Genomic DNA, 16,873 nt, shown 5'->3' on the forward strand with positions numbered 1-16,873 from the left:
TTTCTAGAATGAGGGGTAAGAATAGCTCCCTATAAGAAAGACTTGACTAATACACTGATGAAACATTTTTTCAACAAATACACTAACTTTCCTTTACCTAAAGGTTATCCAGGGATGATCCTGGTACAGTAAATCACAGTTACACATACAGTACTTCAGACACTCAGTTTAATTATGGAGATACTCCTCCTGAAGTATTCTTCTAATCCAGATTTGATGCTTTTTACTGGCAGGCTGCTTTATTCACTTATTGTTATTACACTATGAAAACACCACCTATCAAGACAGTAACCTTCCCTCTGCTAAGAAGAAAAACTAATGCATCATACTGTAACCTGCTTAGGCATGCATTTCTACCACTTATTTACCAAGGGTTTTTAAATAAATAACTCCTAACCAAACACTGAAAACTCTAGCCACATATTAGACACACTAACGCCAAGTCAATTCTTTGTGGCTGACCTCAGTTGTAAAATAAACTCAAGTGCTCAGCAGTGGGCCACTTCTCTATAAAGACTGCTGCAGACACAGGAGGATAAAGAGGGCTGATAAAGAGAATTATCAAAAAGTTGACTCAGGAATTTCAGGGACTGAAGGGATTCGAAAGAATTTCCACATGAATTCCTTGTACGAACAACTAGGGCACTGGATGGGGTGTTACAGCCGCTGTCCAAAGATACAGTTTGCCTTTACACAAGCAAGACTGTTACTCACTAAAAGCTATAAAAAGAAAAACTTGAGAATGTGAAGCACATTGATGCATGTGCTTGTGAAAAACATCCTTCGCAACAATTTAATGATTTTCTTTTCAAATGTGTGTTTGCTTTAGAAAGAGTAGTAGTATGACTTTAAGAAGCACTCGAAAACGATCAATCTAAGCTACCAAGATCGGGTTAGCACAGTTTGTTCTGCAGTGTCTGATAAAGCACTCGGTTTCACAGAAAGGTGCCAAGGTTACTGTTCTGCAGTCCTAGATTCTATCTTGTAGTCCAGGTTTGTTGCAAAAACTGGGCACCTAGAGTTTGCTCCCACACGTTTTCTTAAACAACTGTGAAGAAAACACATACTTCATTATAAATGAACAAGTACTGTAATAGGTTTATTCCATGCTGAAAAAAAGAAGAAAGAGAACACAACGTTTCGGCCGTGGAGCCTTCTTCAGGTGTCAACACCTGAAGAAGTCTCCACGGCCGAAACGTTGTGTTCTCTTTCTTCTTTTTTTCAGCATGGAATAAACCTATTACTTGTTCCTTTGCAGCCTACGCATGCTGACGCAGCTACCCACCTTCATTAGAAATGGTTAGGTGCTCATTTTACCAACAATGCAGTCCATTCATGACTATTCAGGACATGAGATTCTCTGGGTAAACAAAATACATACACACCACATAAAGGGTGCTTGGGTTTTTTTTATTAAATAAAAGATACATCAATGAACTACAGTATGTGCTACATGTCGCACTCTGTGTTTCCAGTAAGAAGCTGGCACACTCTGAAAGCACAAGGCTTTAGCCAGAGAAACTCGTTTTTCCTGGATGATGCTGGTCTGAAGGAATGCAGCCTTTAAGATTTTATCTATGTCAGTTTTTGTGAGCAAACAGTTCAGCAAATGGTACCATTAAAGAAAAGACCACAAGTCTGAAGTCAAAAACTTAAAAGGGTATTAATGAACACAGGACAACAGAGGCTTTAAAAACAGAACATAGCACCCTCTACCAGATGAGCCTCCAGTGTCTGGTTCCAATTTATACAGCCTGTTTGAACCTGGTGAACCCATTAGCTTATTAGAGTTTGCAGTATTCAAGATGTACAAAAACATATCATCCAGAGTCAAGCATTCAAGTACTTTTTATGAGATTTTTGTATTTCTCCATTTCCTGTTTTTTCTAACTGCACTTCCCAACCGTACAAATTGGTTTCCCAAACCTACAGACTTTCAGCTCGCCTACATCACGGCTGTGTCGCTCGAACTATGAAAGTAACGAATGATTTTCTCAGCCAACTGGGTTTGAAATCATCATTTCAACAAAGTTCAGAATCCTTCCACATAGGAATGCTATATAATAATTAACATATACAATGAAAGAAAACTTCCTAGTGGCAATGGCCTGTTATGTGGTTTTGTGCTCCACGATGGTGTTTCAGGTGGCGTGGGCCAGGATACGTCTCAGATGAAGCACCCTGCAGTGTGTGAGAAAAGGACATGGCTTGGCACTGATACTGAGTCCCTACTCTAGTCACTGGCTAGAACTGTAAAAATGGGATTTCCATTCCTTCCTTTGAAGCTTTAATTTCAATGTGGAGGAATATGCACTATAGGCAAATATGTATATGAATATATGCAATATGCACTGGAAACACTGGAACATAGGACAACTGTATTCAATTCCCAAAGGGTCTAGTGACGTGTGGTCTTTGCTCTAAACTGTTTTTGTTTTTATTCTATACAAATCACACTTAGCATTTTTCTTAAGGTCTTCAACACTTGCATCGTATATACATTCACTTCATTAAAAGACAGTCACCTAAACTACTCGGAGTCGGGTTGGATGCATTACAGCTATGCTGTTAATTAAATGATTCCCCCCAACTATTTAACAGAGTGCTGGGGTGGAACTGAAACCAGAAGACTCTAATCTCTCCAATAACTCACTGCTTGAAAGAAACTGTGCAGAGGAATCAGTTCCCTGCTTTTGCTCTTGGTCTACAACCCACTCTATTCCTTCAGTCAGGTCATAACATTTAGTGACTTAATGAAAAGGGAACACAATTAGGTCTTTGACAGAATCTGCTGCACTCTTAAGAGACAACATTTCACACCTTTCATTTTTAAACAGTGTTTCAGGTTATCCTCACACATTTTTGTGAGATTCTGGATATGGGGCACGGCCTTTCCCAAACAATTGAAAGGGACTTTGGATAATAAGTCAATTAAGGATTCTCATCGTACTGTATAACCGAGACAGACGCAAAACAGAGTGGAGGAAATTCCAGTGCCCAAATCCCCCCCTCTTAATGTAAAGTACTGCAACTCCATCTCTTTCGCCTTTCCACTTTGGAACGCTGCAAAACGCAGAGACGCTATGTTTCCGCTGCCGCTGTGCCTGTTTGTAGAGATCATATGAGAAGCAACCACTGGCTGATGAAGTCATGTCTGAGAACCAGTCACTGCTGGATCACGAAAAGCCCAACCAAGCCAACAACTTCAAAACTGAACCTAAAGAAAGACAAAAGTCTGTCAGCTCATTGTTCTGTCCTCAAACCCCCCCATTAAAATGTGAAAATATACCATCAGCAGAGCAATCTGTGGTGCACTTTTCAGACTGTATTTAATCCGCTAACTGGAGATATCCCCACAGATCAGTCTCTGGATTACCAATACAGATGGTCATTACCGACCTGAGAACTAGTTATTACTGTACTAGCATTCCTACAGTGCTCCTGCCCTGCCTTGCACAAACACCACTACCAGAGTTATTGTAAGGAAGGAGATTAAGGCTATGACATCATGAAGCATGCCTTTCTGAATCATAAGCCTACTATTCACAACACAAACTATCCTGCACAAACTTGTTTTACCCTGTATTCAGTGCAGGCACGGTAAAGATGGTAATTAAGACACACCAGTCATGCTAAATGTGAGAAAAGACACTACCTGGCCACAAAAGCCCCAAGGGCTTTTATTTATTTAAAAAGGAGATTTGTATCTACTATTAAAGGGTAGGGCTACACGCGAACCCTGTTCAAGTAGTTAAGCATAATCCAGCAGATCAAAGGAGAAGTGGAATGAGACTAGTCGTATAACGAATGTGTCTTTATTGTCTAATTCTGGATTTTATTATGCAACCTGCTGGAGTAACTTTCCATTTCTGTTTCTAGTTATTCTTTCAAATATAATGTATGCCTTTTTGGGAAATTCACAGCACAGTTTTTTTTTTTAGCTGCATTACCAATATTAACCTCGTATGTTCTCAAATGCATGAAAATGGGAGTCATTTCCCGATTATAATTACTATCCTGTACGTTGCCACAATGGTCCATTTTACTGTGGATGTTGCCAATTTTCTTTAATACGTAGCGAAACTGATGCACACAGCAGGGCTCTCCGGGGATGTGAAGTCATCTGCTATGACTCGCAAGGGTGAAATTCTTAACATGCCATAGCTGTGCTCAGGCTGAAGTCTCTCTGAGGATTTCCAAGTTGTATCAGCACAAAATCAGTTTCACGAACATCACAACATCCTACTATGACTCAGGCTATACAGGACTATACAGGCACTCAAGATATTTACTACATATTTCTTCGTCAGACCTTTGAGATTGTTGAAAAGCACCCAGAAATACGTTATATTATAACCTGTAACAGAATCTCATAATGCTTGAAACCTTCTATATCCCACATATTTCAGCAGCAGCACTCTTCACTCAGCACTCCCCACTAATCACACAATGCATGGCACTCCTTTACTATTTTATTCTGTGCATTCTTAGTGATTAATAATGATTATGCTGGATACGACCAAGACAATACAGCACTAGTTTCCCTGGTGAAAAATGTGTTCTTAGACAACGGACAGATTCTTCAAAACCCACTTATAGAGAATGTAATTTTTTCTCAAACAGTTATTTTAAATAATTTATTTGCTTACTTAATTAATAATGCATGAATTTGTTATTGAAAATATGACTAACTTTGGCATATATGTGTATATGGGTATGAAATGTAATTATGTGCTGTTTTGTTACCTTGTAACAGCATGATACATTAAATGAATACAAATATAGAAGGAAAGAAGGAGATAAAAATCGCTCTTTTCCAACCCAGAACAACAAAATGGTAAAATAAAAATCCTCTAGAGCAGATAATATATTTGCACAAATGGTGAATGCAACAAACCTTTATCACTTTGTAAGGTGACTGATTCTTCAGAATGGCTCTGTGCATTCAGGAGTGACTTCTGAGCCATGGTTGACCTAATGAAATGAGACCAGTTTAGAACAGAAGTGCATTCCTGAATCACTCACAGGACTGATACAGCTGTATTTAAGGCTGAAAATGATAACCTACTCTCATTGGTCAACATCTCTTTAGCTCATCAATGTTCCCTGAAGTTCTCTTTGTATGCAGATTTGACCTTATGCTCCAAAGTGACCACAAGACTTTATAGCCACCCTGTACTGTTAGGTTTTTCAAACAATAAAATGATATTTCAACTGATTGGAGTGCCGACACAGCTTTTTAAGAGAGGTGTGATTTTATATTTTATGTTCTGTATTGTGTTCTGCCTCTCATTGTCCTGTATTTTAATAATCTGTATTGTATATTGTGCATTCTGGTCCTGTATTTACATTCTGTGTGTTATTGTCACACGTCAAATGTCTGTAGCAAAGCTGTACCAACAACAATTTCCACCAGCCTTGGTCATGTGGCAATAAAGATTCTATTCTATAAGCAGTTTGCAGTGCTGTAGGGACTCCAAGATGCCAACCACAACTTCACAATGAGGAACAAATATGCCAACCACAACTTCACAAAAGGAACACAATGAGAAGAAAATGTTTCTGCAGCTTGCGTGAAGTTTGAAAATCAGCAAACACAGAAATTAAAAACAAATGCAAGGAGACCCTTAGAAAACTAGATGATCAAAGTATGAACAGTCATCATTATGACTTATTTAAGGACTCAGAAAGTACAGCATGCCATTAATATGCAACTGGGATCACACACTCAAGGTTTCATGTCACAGCCCCTCTCCAGAGCATTACGGCTCAGGCCTTTGACACACCCAAGACCCACCTCTTCAAGTACTGGGGCTCTTCAAGGTTTAACCATGATGATACCCGAGGAACCCCGAGTTCTTACAGAAATAAATTCCCTTTCTTCTCCGATTCAACACCTGTCCAATAACACTAAGCACTCATGGTACAGAGACACTAATCCTGTAGTACAAATGACTTGCAGAGCTATCATAATGTCTCTGCAAGTCACTTTGGAATCTCTCCATACAGAAGACGTCCGACTGGAAATGAGCTTACGGATTCTTTCTTTTTTTAAATTAATTTACCATGTATATTTTCATACATACATAGACGCATTCACAAATATGAATAAATAAACACAGGCAATTCCCATAAATACTTTGAAGGCACACAGATATGTAGGTGAGGCATTAAATCTCTGACAACTGTAATACAGTAAGAACGGGCTCCAGATTTTTTTAGAAGATGCTCTGAATTTCTCCACTGTGGTGTTACCTGGAAGTACGGGGCGATATGGGTTGTTGAGGGCCGGAAGGTGGGTGGTAGACTGAAAGAGGTCTCCTAATTAACATGAGGAAGGCGAGACTGGACATGCTAAAGCCCACAGGTGTGGGTAGCGGTAAGCAAGCTTGAGGCTTCTACAGCAACCCACCAGCCAGCCGGAACAGAGAGGCGATAAGCCATCGCCTGGGTTTAAAGTGCCGTTCTGCAGGCCCTGCACACAGTGAAGTAACCCTCTTTATCCTTAACTGGAGGGACTCCAAGGCGGGGATGGTGCTACAGTCTTCGGGTGTGTATATATCACAAGATATCGCTACTGGCATCGACAAAATAATCCGTTTCTTGAGGGAGTAAAAGCCATTTCGTGTCAACAGAGTAAAAGGGGTCCCCAAAAAGCAAAACATGTAAAAGAGCAATTTATGGAAAAAATAGGTGAAATATGTCCGGGACACATGCCAATACAAAATCCCACTCATTTATTTTTCTGTAATAAACATTTAACATAACTATTTTAAACACCATTATTAGTATTTTTATTGCTACCACGCATTTGGTGGTTTACGTGCTCCCTCTAGTGGCTATATAGAGAACTCAGGACACGTGTTTAAAATGCCATTAGGAACGGAGCTCGTATCGGGGATTATCAAGCGGAATTTTTTTAAACTGTCATTTGATTAAATGAAGAAAGGACATGCTTATTTCACATTAAATTTAAATTTGCCCAATGCTAAAGTCATTATGATCTTGGGACTGCTGATGTTAGGGGGGGTTGACGTGGGGTACCGACATTCCATCTTCTCAAGTGGTTCCCAAAGAATTAACTTTACGCTCTCCAGTTAAGGCATTTTTTTGGGTGATCGCTTGAATTTATGTTGTTGGGAGATGTTGGGATTCAGCAAAGAAAAGGTCACTCTAAGCCTAAAGCAACAAAATATGTGGTTTATTGATTTGCACGATGTTCTTAATGGACGACACCCTCTCAATGTTCCAAGTTAAAGCATTTGCAGGAAATATGGAGAAAAGCCACCCCTGGTGAGTCGTGTTAGGCTCCTTCAGATCTCTGCAATCTCTCACACACACAGCAGTAAGAAGAGTCCAATCATAGGAGGGAACAAAGGCAGCCAATGGAGAAGAGCACCCAGACACCACTTACCAATAGCCCGTCAGCATCTCTACTGCTAGCTCATTCCAGTCAGAGCACACAACAATCTCTTTCGCAAAGTCTAACCCCGAAATCTAAGTGTATCAGCCTTACAAAAAGCTGGTCACTGAAGAAACCAGATTTTCCTAACCACACTATGAAATAGTTAGTGCTACTGCCTGAAAAAAAAGCTCTTCGGTTCTGGGTTCGATTCTAGACTTTACGAGTTCTTTCTGAGGTGCTATTTTCGTGGATGTTTTATGTTCGTCCTGTGTTCGCGCAGGTTTCCTCCCACAGTCCATTGACTTATTGGTTAACTGTTAACTGTTAACAGGTTAACTGTTATCTGTGAAAACTGGCCCTGATGCGAGTGTGTGTGTCTCTGTGTACCCTGTGATGGACTGATGCTCCGTCAAGGGTGTATCCTGCCTTGTGCCTGTTGCTTGCCATCACAGACTCCGGATCCCCCATGACCATGACTTGGATAATACAGTTAGAAAAGGAATACCTACTAAATGCAGCTACAGTATATTTACAACACAGCACAGCGGCCCCACCTAGTGGTACAATAATGGAAATTTGATTAAGTGGTGTTGAATGCTTCAAGAAGAGGCACGATTGTGGAGGACAGATGAACAAAATAATTTGACAGTCAGAATGCTGAATAGCACGGCAATCTATGTTTTTAATTCTGCTTAAGAGGCTCTGCAAAAATGCATCTGACCAACCCAGATCAAGAGAAGATTACAATACATCTAGACTACACTAGAGCAGCAGGGGTTTTCAGATCTGTCAAGAACGGCAGACAAGACCAGCACCAGCAGGTTGTGCGTTTTTCACGTCTCAGTTCTCAGCTACAAACCCCGTAAACTCTCACAGAGGGAGAAAGAGAAAGTGCGGAAAGACACCTCTGACTTCACCTTTCTGCATGCTCACACCCGAACAATCCTGACATGATTTCTAACGGGCGGCCGATTACTAAACCCGCGGCTCTTCGCACATTTTAAGACGGAGGACAGGGTCAGAGAGTGCTGGCATGACTATCTGTATTCCTGAGGAGCCCCGAGTTGGAGAACCGCGCACCGCTCGCTGCACAGCAACCTGACTGAATTCACGTTTAATAGTGCCTACAAGAAGAAATAAAACCTTCTTCAACAAGCAATATTTAAGTTGACGTGCTGCAGCGGCGCATTCGAGAGCCGAGTTGTTACTGTGACACGACCCGGCAAGGACAGGCACCTGCAGGGCTCGGGGCAGCCGGAGGGGACTGGCGCCACCGATAGCCGAGCCGCACCCCCTCGGCAGGCCACAGCAGTGCGGCTTCGGGAGGGGTCTGGTCACATCTCCCCCGGGGGGCACGGACGTTCAGCGCCTGAGGCCCCATTTCTAGCCACCGCCCCCCAAAACCAGGGGCTCCTGGGAAGAGCTGCTTGGTCTCGGTCACGGCTGCCAGGACGCCCTCCTGCCTCGGCCCAGAGAGTTAACAGCCCTCTCGGTGACACCGTGCTGCGCCTGTTCAAACACTCGGGTGGCACACCTGCTCCTGGGTGGGCTGCCTTGGAGGAGTTAAGTCTCAGAGCCCCTTCGATTCCCATGATGGGCAACATTTCATGGGGAGCTTTGAACGTGAGGTTTTCAAATAGGCTCCACCATTATGTAATGGAAACGAAACTCATAGTAATGTTCGTAAAATTGTTTTAAAGCATATAAATATGCCACCCTTGATATTTATTAGTATTTCATACTGTCAGACTAGATTAAGTTTACATGAACGTGTACCGAAAGGACATCACTACCAACAGTAGTGTATTAGTGTATTAGGTATTAGTTTAGTACCAGGTACTGCTCTGTACTGAAACTGAACCAAGACCCAGAAAAGGAAGGAATGTTCCCAGCTCAGGAGTTATTGAGCACACAGCACAGCAATCACAGAGGTCACCTGTCTTCACTCCTGAGCCACTGGCTAGGACTCGGAGGTAGAATCCAGAGTTTTTATCACATGGACCCTTATGATCTAGTCCCAAAAAATTAAAGCTATTGTTAATGAAGCCTTGTTTTGAGAGGCGAAAAGAGTATTTCAGAACTAGAGCTTCGACAGAATTTTTAGATTTAACAAGAAAACAAGAGATTTTAAATCAGCAGTTGAACCTAGACCATAAGAAGCTGCAAACCTGGTAATGAGCATGTCCAATTCATAAAATTGTACTAGAAGTACAAACCTGGTAAAATCATGTCCACATAGCCTTCAACCTATACCTGGAAAAGCATTAACGTAACAGTTTTGCGAATCAGACCACTTACAGTTAGTTCCCTACTCACCCCTGAAGGATGATCTTGACATTTGAGGACTGTAGGGACAGACTGCTCCTCAGAAATTGAATCACCATCTGATATTTCCGCAACATTTCCTTCTTCCACTCTACCGGCATACTCCTGGTCACTCTCCGTGTCCCAGTCAATATTATGAAGCTCATCTGCAAAGAAGAGAACCGTTTCACACTCCTTTAAAATAAGGGAAGAATTACAGTTCCTCACGAAGTGCCAACCAACTAGACAGAAGGTAACTGCGAGCTGCAATTTAAAAATGAAAACACCGTGTTCACTCCCAACATGGAATTAGCTCAACAGCAAGTACAAATAACGAAAGAGCCGCTGTTTTCCCTGATGCTCACAAGGCTGAAGAAGACACCTTTGTTCAACCACTTACGTTAAAATCCCGACTCCAGCTTTCAGGATTTCACCCGGACCGTTCCGGAAGGAAAAGCCAGCGAAGAGCAACAGGGGAAACGAACCTTCGAGAGGGCCTGCTGCTGCCGTGCGGACCGCACGCAGGTATCTGTCATAGGCGTCAACGGCAGCGCGCGCCCCACCCGAGCGGTTTCGGGGCACGGGCCGCTGGCTCTCCCCCTCGGACAGCTCGCTGTCGCTGGAGCTCCACACAATATGCACGGGGTCCTCCGGCTGCGCTTGAGCTGCGGAGATGCACAAGAACAGACTCAGACTTGTAACAAGTCCCACAGTCCCCAGAGACGCAACGCCTCTGAGCCATACGGAGGGCTCAAGTGCCACACGTGAAGGGCAGGGTCTTAAAGTGCAGTTTGTGTAGCTGCTGGACTGGAATGTGAGACTGCGATATACAGTGCCCTCCGAGAAAACTGGCACAAACACCTAAAACTGGCGTTTCCCTCTTGTATACACAAGAAATTGAAATTCACATAAAACCAATTATTCTGAGTTAAAAGGAAAAAGTTCACTTTTTACTTGTAGGATATATTTTGCGAACACAATTAATCATTTTTCAACCAAAGCATACGTTGTGTTCGGTCCCCCCAACTTTAGGTTACCATAAGTGTTGGGACTCTTAACTAGCAAAGAAGTAAAAAGGTCAGTATTTTGTTGCAAATCCTTGGCTTGCAATAAGTGCGTCAAGCCTCCGGCCCACTGACGTCACCTGGCTCTTTGTTTCTTCACTTGCCTCAACAGAGGTCCGCATCAGAGAGGACTTCGCTGAAGGGAATTACCCCCAATTCCTTGCTGAATGGTGACATTTAATTTTATGCGTCAGTAAAACTGAACTTTTTTACACCTTTAAAACTTATAATATTTTAGTAAAGACAGGATTTCATTAGGCGACTTTAGATTCATACTGTATGTATTCTAGGTATAAAGTCCTGACGTAAACCCTTTATTTTGTCACCCCATTTCCACCGATAAATATTAGTTTACCTGCAATATATTTTGTACACGGAATATTTAATAGCACATGCATTAATAGTACAAAGCTTTGAGGTATTGCCAAGTTTAATATAGTTTTCTTTGAACAAATGTGAATGGGCTCGTTATGTTCACCGTACTGTCATTTTTTAAATGTATTTGTAGTAGTACACAGCTTTGAATAACCAGAGAGTGGTACTGAAGTTTTCTATAGTTTACTTTGCCCGTTTTGAGTTGAGCTTGCTCAACATGAACACAATGTGTCACTACTTTTGTGCAGGCATAGATGAGATGAAATTCAGTTCAACAGAAAGCATTTTGACCGTGAGCTGTGAAACCACACTTCTTTACTCTTTTTATAATGATGCCCCCTCCAATCCTCGCACACTTGCTCTGTGTCACTGAAGTGTGGACTTGAAGGAAGGGCTTAGGGCAGAGGGCGAAAACTGGAAGGTGGCCCATAGGTAACAGCATCATTCATACCAAACTCTGAGGTGACTGGTGCAGTCTCTTCCAGAGGCATGGGGTAAAGTCCACCCCTAGCATCCCGGTAGTACAGCATCGCCTCTGATCTGTGTGTTTGAGAGTACTGGAGGTGTGGAACAAGCTACCTGCCAAGGTGCTGAAGCCAATATCCTGGCTTCTTTCCCCTGGTCACTCAGCTCTTAAAGTGCCGAAGAGACGGGCTGAAAGGCCTCCTCTCATTCACTACGTTTCTCATGTTCCCTTGCTTTCAAAGTGGGCAGGTCGGTGGAGTCTGACTACATTTCCCAACTGCCATACCACCCTGCATCTCACAACTGGCAGCCCACTGAAGCTCAGCAGGTGTGAGCCTGGTCAGTACCTGGATGGGAGACCTCCTGGGAAAAACTAAGGTTGCTGCTGGGAGAGGTGTTAGTGGGGCCAACAGGGGGCGCTCACCCTGCAGTCCATGTGGGTCCTAATGCCCCAGTATAGTGACGGGGACACTATACTGTAAACAGGCGCTGATATGTTGAGATGGATGAGACGTAAAACCGAGGTCCTGACTCTAGGTGGTCATTAAAAATCCCAGGGTGTTTCTCGAAAAGAGTAGAGGTGTAACCCCAGCGTCCAGGCCAAAATTTCTCATTGGCCCTTCTCAATCATGGCCTCTTAATAATCCCCATATATGAATTGGCTTCATGACTCTGCTCTCCTCCCCACTGAGAGCTGATGTGTGGTGAGCGTTCTGGCGCACTATGGCTGCCGTCGCATCATCCAGGTGGGGGTGCACACTGGTGGTGGTGGAGGGGAGTCCCCATTACCTGTAAAGCACTTTGAGTGGAGTGTCCAGAAAAGCACTATATAAAAGTGTGAGGAATTATTAATATTAACAGCTGCAATCTGAGACACAAAAGGCAACATCTACTATTCAAAATCAGTCGGAATACCGGTAAGTATTAGTTTCTTAAACAAAAATCAGTTTCACCCAAACACCTGGACACTGAAATTGACTGTGCACACAAAATACCCACAAGCATTCTGCAGGTTTCGGTGCTATAACAGATCCAAAAGACATTGTATTTTCAACTGACCTTCAAGAATTCGGCTTTGCTTCCGCCAATTCACTTACCTTTAGCTAAGAATGAAGAATGAACCAACTGCCTCACAGCTCTTAACTTCTTTCCAGAACTGCCCAGTTTCTGAAAATTAAACCGAAAGGGAGAGGGGCAATAGGGCAACCTATTACTCAGCGATGAAAAACATTGAAAAATGGCAGCAACCGGCACATTGACAGTAGAAGCCAGGATCCGAGACCAAGACACCAACGCCAAGGGCAGTGTGGTGGCTCTGTGGCTGGAAGGTTGCCGGTTCGTATCCCGCGGCCGGCAGAGGAATCCTACTCCTTTGGGCCCCTGAGCAAGGCCCTTCACCCCAACTGCTCCAGGGGCCACGTATAAATGGCTGACCCTGCGCTCTGACCCCAAGCTTCTCTCCTTGTCTGTGTGTCCCTTTTAGAACAAGTTGGTGTATGCGAAAAGACACATTGTATACGGCCAGTAAAGTGATCTTATCTTATGTGCTAGGCCACCTTGCCTCTCTCTGCTTGTGCACGTTTACTCATGATAAGGTGACAAGCTGTATACATGGTGAGGTTTTAAGCTATAGGCTGGGAGCAGGCATCTCCTTGTTCGTGATGAGTGTTGGGCTACGTACCTGTCCCTCGACAACAGGGCAGTCCCGGAATCCGTCCCCACGGCGCTCCCAGGACTTGGCAACAGAGGAGGGAGGACGTGTGCTCTCATTTCCCAGCGTTTGCAATCCGTCCTTGACATCGTCAGGAAAGACCGCGCGTCTGACTTCTCTCGATCTCCTCTTCCTCTAACGGAATTCAAGCCAAAATCATAGCGCTTTACAATCCTTCGAGCACCGATCTCATTTCAGCGAAATGTTGTTGGGTTTTTTTATTATTATAGCTGACTGGCACACGTCCTGCGCCCTAACTGAGCAGACTGCTATATTGAAAGATCAACTGTTGTGGTTAAATACCCTTCAAGACGGTTTTTTTTGTTAAATAAATAATATAAGAACACGAAGGATTACAGTCTGGAATATTCGGTAAATATTATTAATTTAATAGCGGCTCATTAAAAGTTTCATAAGGGGCAATTGCCGCGGACATGCAGTAGCGTTATAAGCAGGGAAACGGAGAAAAGACACGAATATGATGCACAAACGCTGTTTTCGCTTTCAGTCGGTGGCTCTTGCTCTAGCGCAGCTCAGCACTATCCAGCCGAGAGGAAGAGAGCGAGTTTCTGCCACGTTTCACTTGGCACGCCTCTCCAGAGGAGATAAAACAGCTCCATACCCTGGCACAGCAGTTTATAAAACTAAACTCTGAGAAGAAACGTGGTTCTGCAACAAGGTACTTCAGGCCACTCTGGTCACTAGCCACATTGCGCAGCCAAAGTTCATAAAAGCCCCACTTACCTTTGCAAAAAGAGACATGGCTGTTCCATTTACTAATGCATAATGTACAAACCCGGTCTTCAGCTACTTCGTCTGTTGTGACCGTGATTTGTGTTAATTGCTCTACAATGTGACAATAGTCATAAACCTCCCGTACTGTCTTTTTAACTATTTACCTTCCTGTGATGCTGTTACTTTCTCCTTGGCGCGCCACTTCACTGGCGTGGATGATTGGACAAACCGTCAAAAGAGGAAGTGTCGTCATAGGCTGCGCAACGTATTCTGGGGAAAGCAGTACAATTTAGGGTTCATTCCCGGACGTCTATTTTAGCTGGTTCGAATAGTTTAGGTTGAACAACAATGATAAAAGTCTTTAACGTCTTCATCTGGTTAGAAAAAAAAAGTGAGATTTGGGACAAGCCTAAATTATTAGCAATACATCTACTACCTAGTTCAAGTGGGTATCTGCGTCAGCATGCGTAGGCTGCAAAGGAACAAGTAATAGGTTTACTCCATGCTGAAAAAAGAAGAAAGAAAACACAACGTTTCGGCCGTGGAGCCTTCTTCAGATGTGTGGCTCCACGGCCGAAACGTTGTGTTTTGTTTTTTCACCTGTAAGGTGAAGGTCTTTCTTTCTTTTTTACACCTGGTAAATGTGGCAGATCTGCATTTAATGTTCAGAAGCAAAGTGTTACATGCAGTGACAGCAACGTAAACCATGAACTGCAAGCAAGCCTCTGCCCGCCTGCTTTAACAGTGTGGGTGTTCTGGGTGAACTAATGGAGAATTAAAATGTACAGTATTTCCTTACACAGTTGAATACCTACAGCCTGAAATTTGAGAATTCATCTTTGATGAGGAACTTTATCAGAAGCTTTCTGAAAATCTCAATATACCAAACACTGTAGATTATATGACAGATTATGAGTTTATTTGCCAAATAGTTTCTGAAGAAAGGCAGTTAGTGGTACTGGATACATTTCATTAAGCTGGTCATTATGGCAAAAACAAGTATTGTTGCTGCATATAAGACATATAAGTCTGAGGCAGGTTTTCGTATGATGGAATCTGCCACGTTTTAAGTCAATAGCTGCAACACTCACTATGATTTGAACAGTGTGAAGTTTGAGACAAAAAGGCAGGCAGGCAGCCATACTATTTTAAGATAGATAATCTTATTATCACTAAAATGACACCAAATACCTGTATTTGTTTGGTGGCAACAGGCACAGTTTTTGTAAACATTTTTGTGCACATCATTAACAGCTTTACTTGTTCATGAAATCTTCCACGTTTCAGACGTAATCTGTGAAGTAGTGTCCAAGACAGACAGAGACAGTCTGAATTGTGAGAGCATGACGGTCCTGTGGCCATCTTGTTATACATAGGAACGACAGTGTGTGAGACTTTAATGCGCCGCACAATGACATCATGCTTGGAGTTTTGGAGTTGTGGCAGCTATTATCATTAGACTTTGAATTAACTGCTCAGAAATTGCGCAATGTTTGTCTTGTCTTGAAGGGAAAATTACCCTGGCACTACTTAACTGCTTTAAGTCAGTTTCTTAGGAATACTGGGGAGATGGAGATGAGGAGCTGGCCGATAGGAAGGGCTGACTGGTTAGTAGAAATCGGGACATCATAAATTGGACTCTTCTTCTCCATAATTTTTGTCTTCCAAAAGAGAAGACATCTGAGTTGAATCCCAGCTTGTGATCTATTACAAATCCATTGTCAAGGCCAGAGTGATTCACCGAGGAGGAAGCGGCCACATGACATGAACATTACGCCTGTTGATATCACAACCTGTGACGATGCAGCTGGAAAGGCTCTACACAACAGTCTGAGAAGCCCTGTGACTCTTGAAACCTTGGCAACTTGACGGCTAACTAATCTCTTGACTGGATCCACCATTGCTTGAACAACTGGAACAAACTTAGCTGAAAGCATCTGCCTGACTGAGAGACCTGTATAAACTTAATTCTACTCAAGACTTCATCTGCAACAACAGACATTTTCCCACAAGCTCCCAATTGTAGTTGTGCCTGATCAATGGAATAACACAGTCAAACTTTTGTCAGCACCACTGAATATCATAGAATATTCAGAATAGCAACTACTGATTACAGGCAAGTGAACTTTCTATCTATGTCTCAATTGCCGCTGTACCCAAGTTCATTCACGTGCATTCTGAGGAGCCATCTTCAACGTGAGGCCCCACTCAGCTGTCCCTGCTTCAGCTGAAACTCCTTCGGCACAGAGCTGAGGACAAGGAGTGGACAGCTGCAGCCAGATCCAGCTATAATGTTTAATAACGAAAATTACCCAGCTATTTCAAACATGATGGAATTCAGTTCAACTGTATTTTTCATTATACTTACACAGGTGCATAGAATAATGAAAAGTGTTTCTCATTAGTCTCTCAGGTGCAGGACAGAAAACACAATAACAATAACAGTGTAAACAACAGTACGGTACCAGTGCAGCAGTACCCATATCTGTTAAAAACTGTGCAAAAGTACATAAACAGAGCAAAACAGTGCAAAATAATACGGTGAATATCAAATAGAACAACTACAATTAAGTACAGTTTTAAGTTCAAGTTCGGCTTACATTCAATTGTCAGAGGTATGGTGTATGTAGTGGTGTAGGAGCACAGTCGTTGTGGGTACAGGAAGAGGTTAGATCAAGTGGAATTCAGGAAAATAGTCTTAATGTGTGAATGTTTATGTAATCGTATTCACGAAGTAATGTAATCTAGACCTGCTATTTTTAGTATTTTGTAAACCCTGAACGATTGATCAATTGTGTGTTTCATGGCAGATTG

The 16,873-nt window shown here is 42.6% G+C and overlaps 1 protein-coding gene across 4 annotated transcripts in view; it reads right to left on the bottom strand.

Annotated features, from left to right (window-relative positions):
• Positions 1–14,270, bottom strand: part of spidr (scaffold protein involved in DNA repair) — a 119,804-nt gene extending 105,534 nt beyond the window's left edge. For 2 of the 4 annotated variants that reach the window (XM_088642478.1, XM_088642477.1), the window contains exons 1-5: positions 14,069–14,265; positions 13,295–13,459; positions 12,711–12,780; positions 10,195–10,374; positions 9,722–9,876 (exon numbers count right to left, since the gene is read on the bottom strand). In XM_088642478.1, the coding sequence (XP_088498604.1) occupies positions 9,722–9,876; positions 10,195–10,374; positions 12,711–12,780; positions 13,295–13,459; positions 14,069–14,086 (588 nt within the window). In that variant the 5' untranslated portion in view covers positions 14,087–14,265. Of the gene's footprint in view, positions 1–9,721; positions 9,877–10,194; positions 10,375–12,710; positions 12,781–13,294; positions 13,460–14,068 lie in introns of all 4 variants that reach the window. The other 2 variants (XM_088642479.1, XM_088642480.1) reach the window with 2 other exon arrangements.
• Positions 14,271–16,873: the final 2,603 nt, after the last annotated feature.

Source organism: Lepisosteus platostomus, chromosome 8 (genome assembly GCF_059453375.1).
Source record: "Lepisosteus platostomus isolate fLepPlt1 chromosome 8, fLepPlt1.hap1, whole genome shotgun sequence".
Lineage (NCBI taxonomy): Eukaryota > Metazoa > Chordata > Actinopteri > Semionotiformes > Lepisosteidae > Lepisosteus > Lepisosteus platostomus.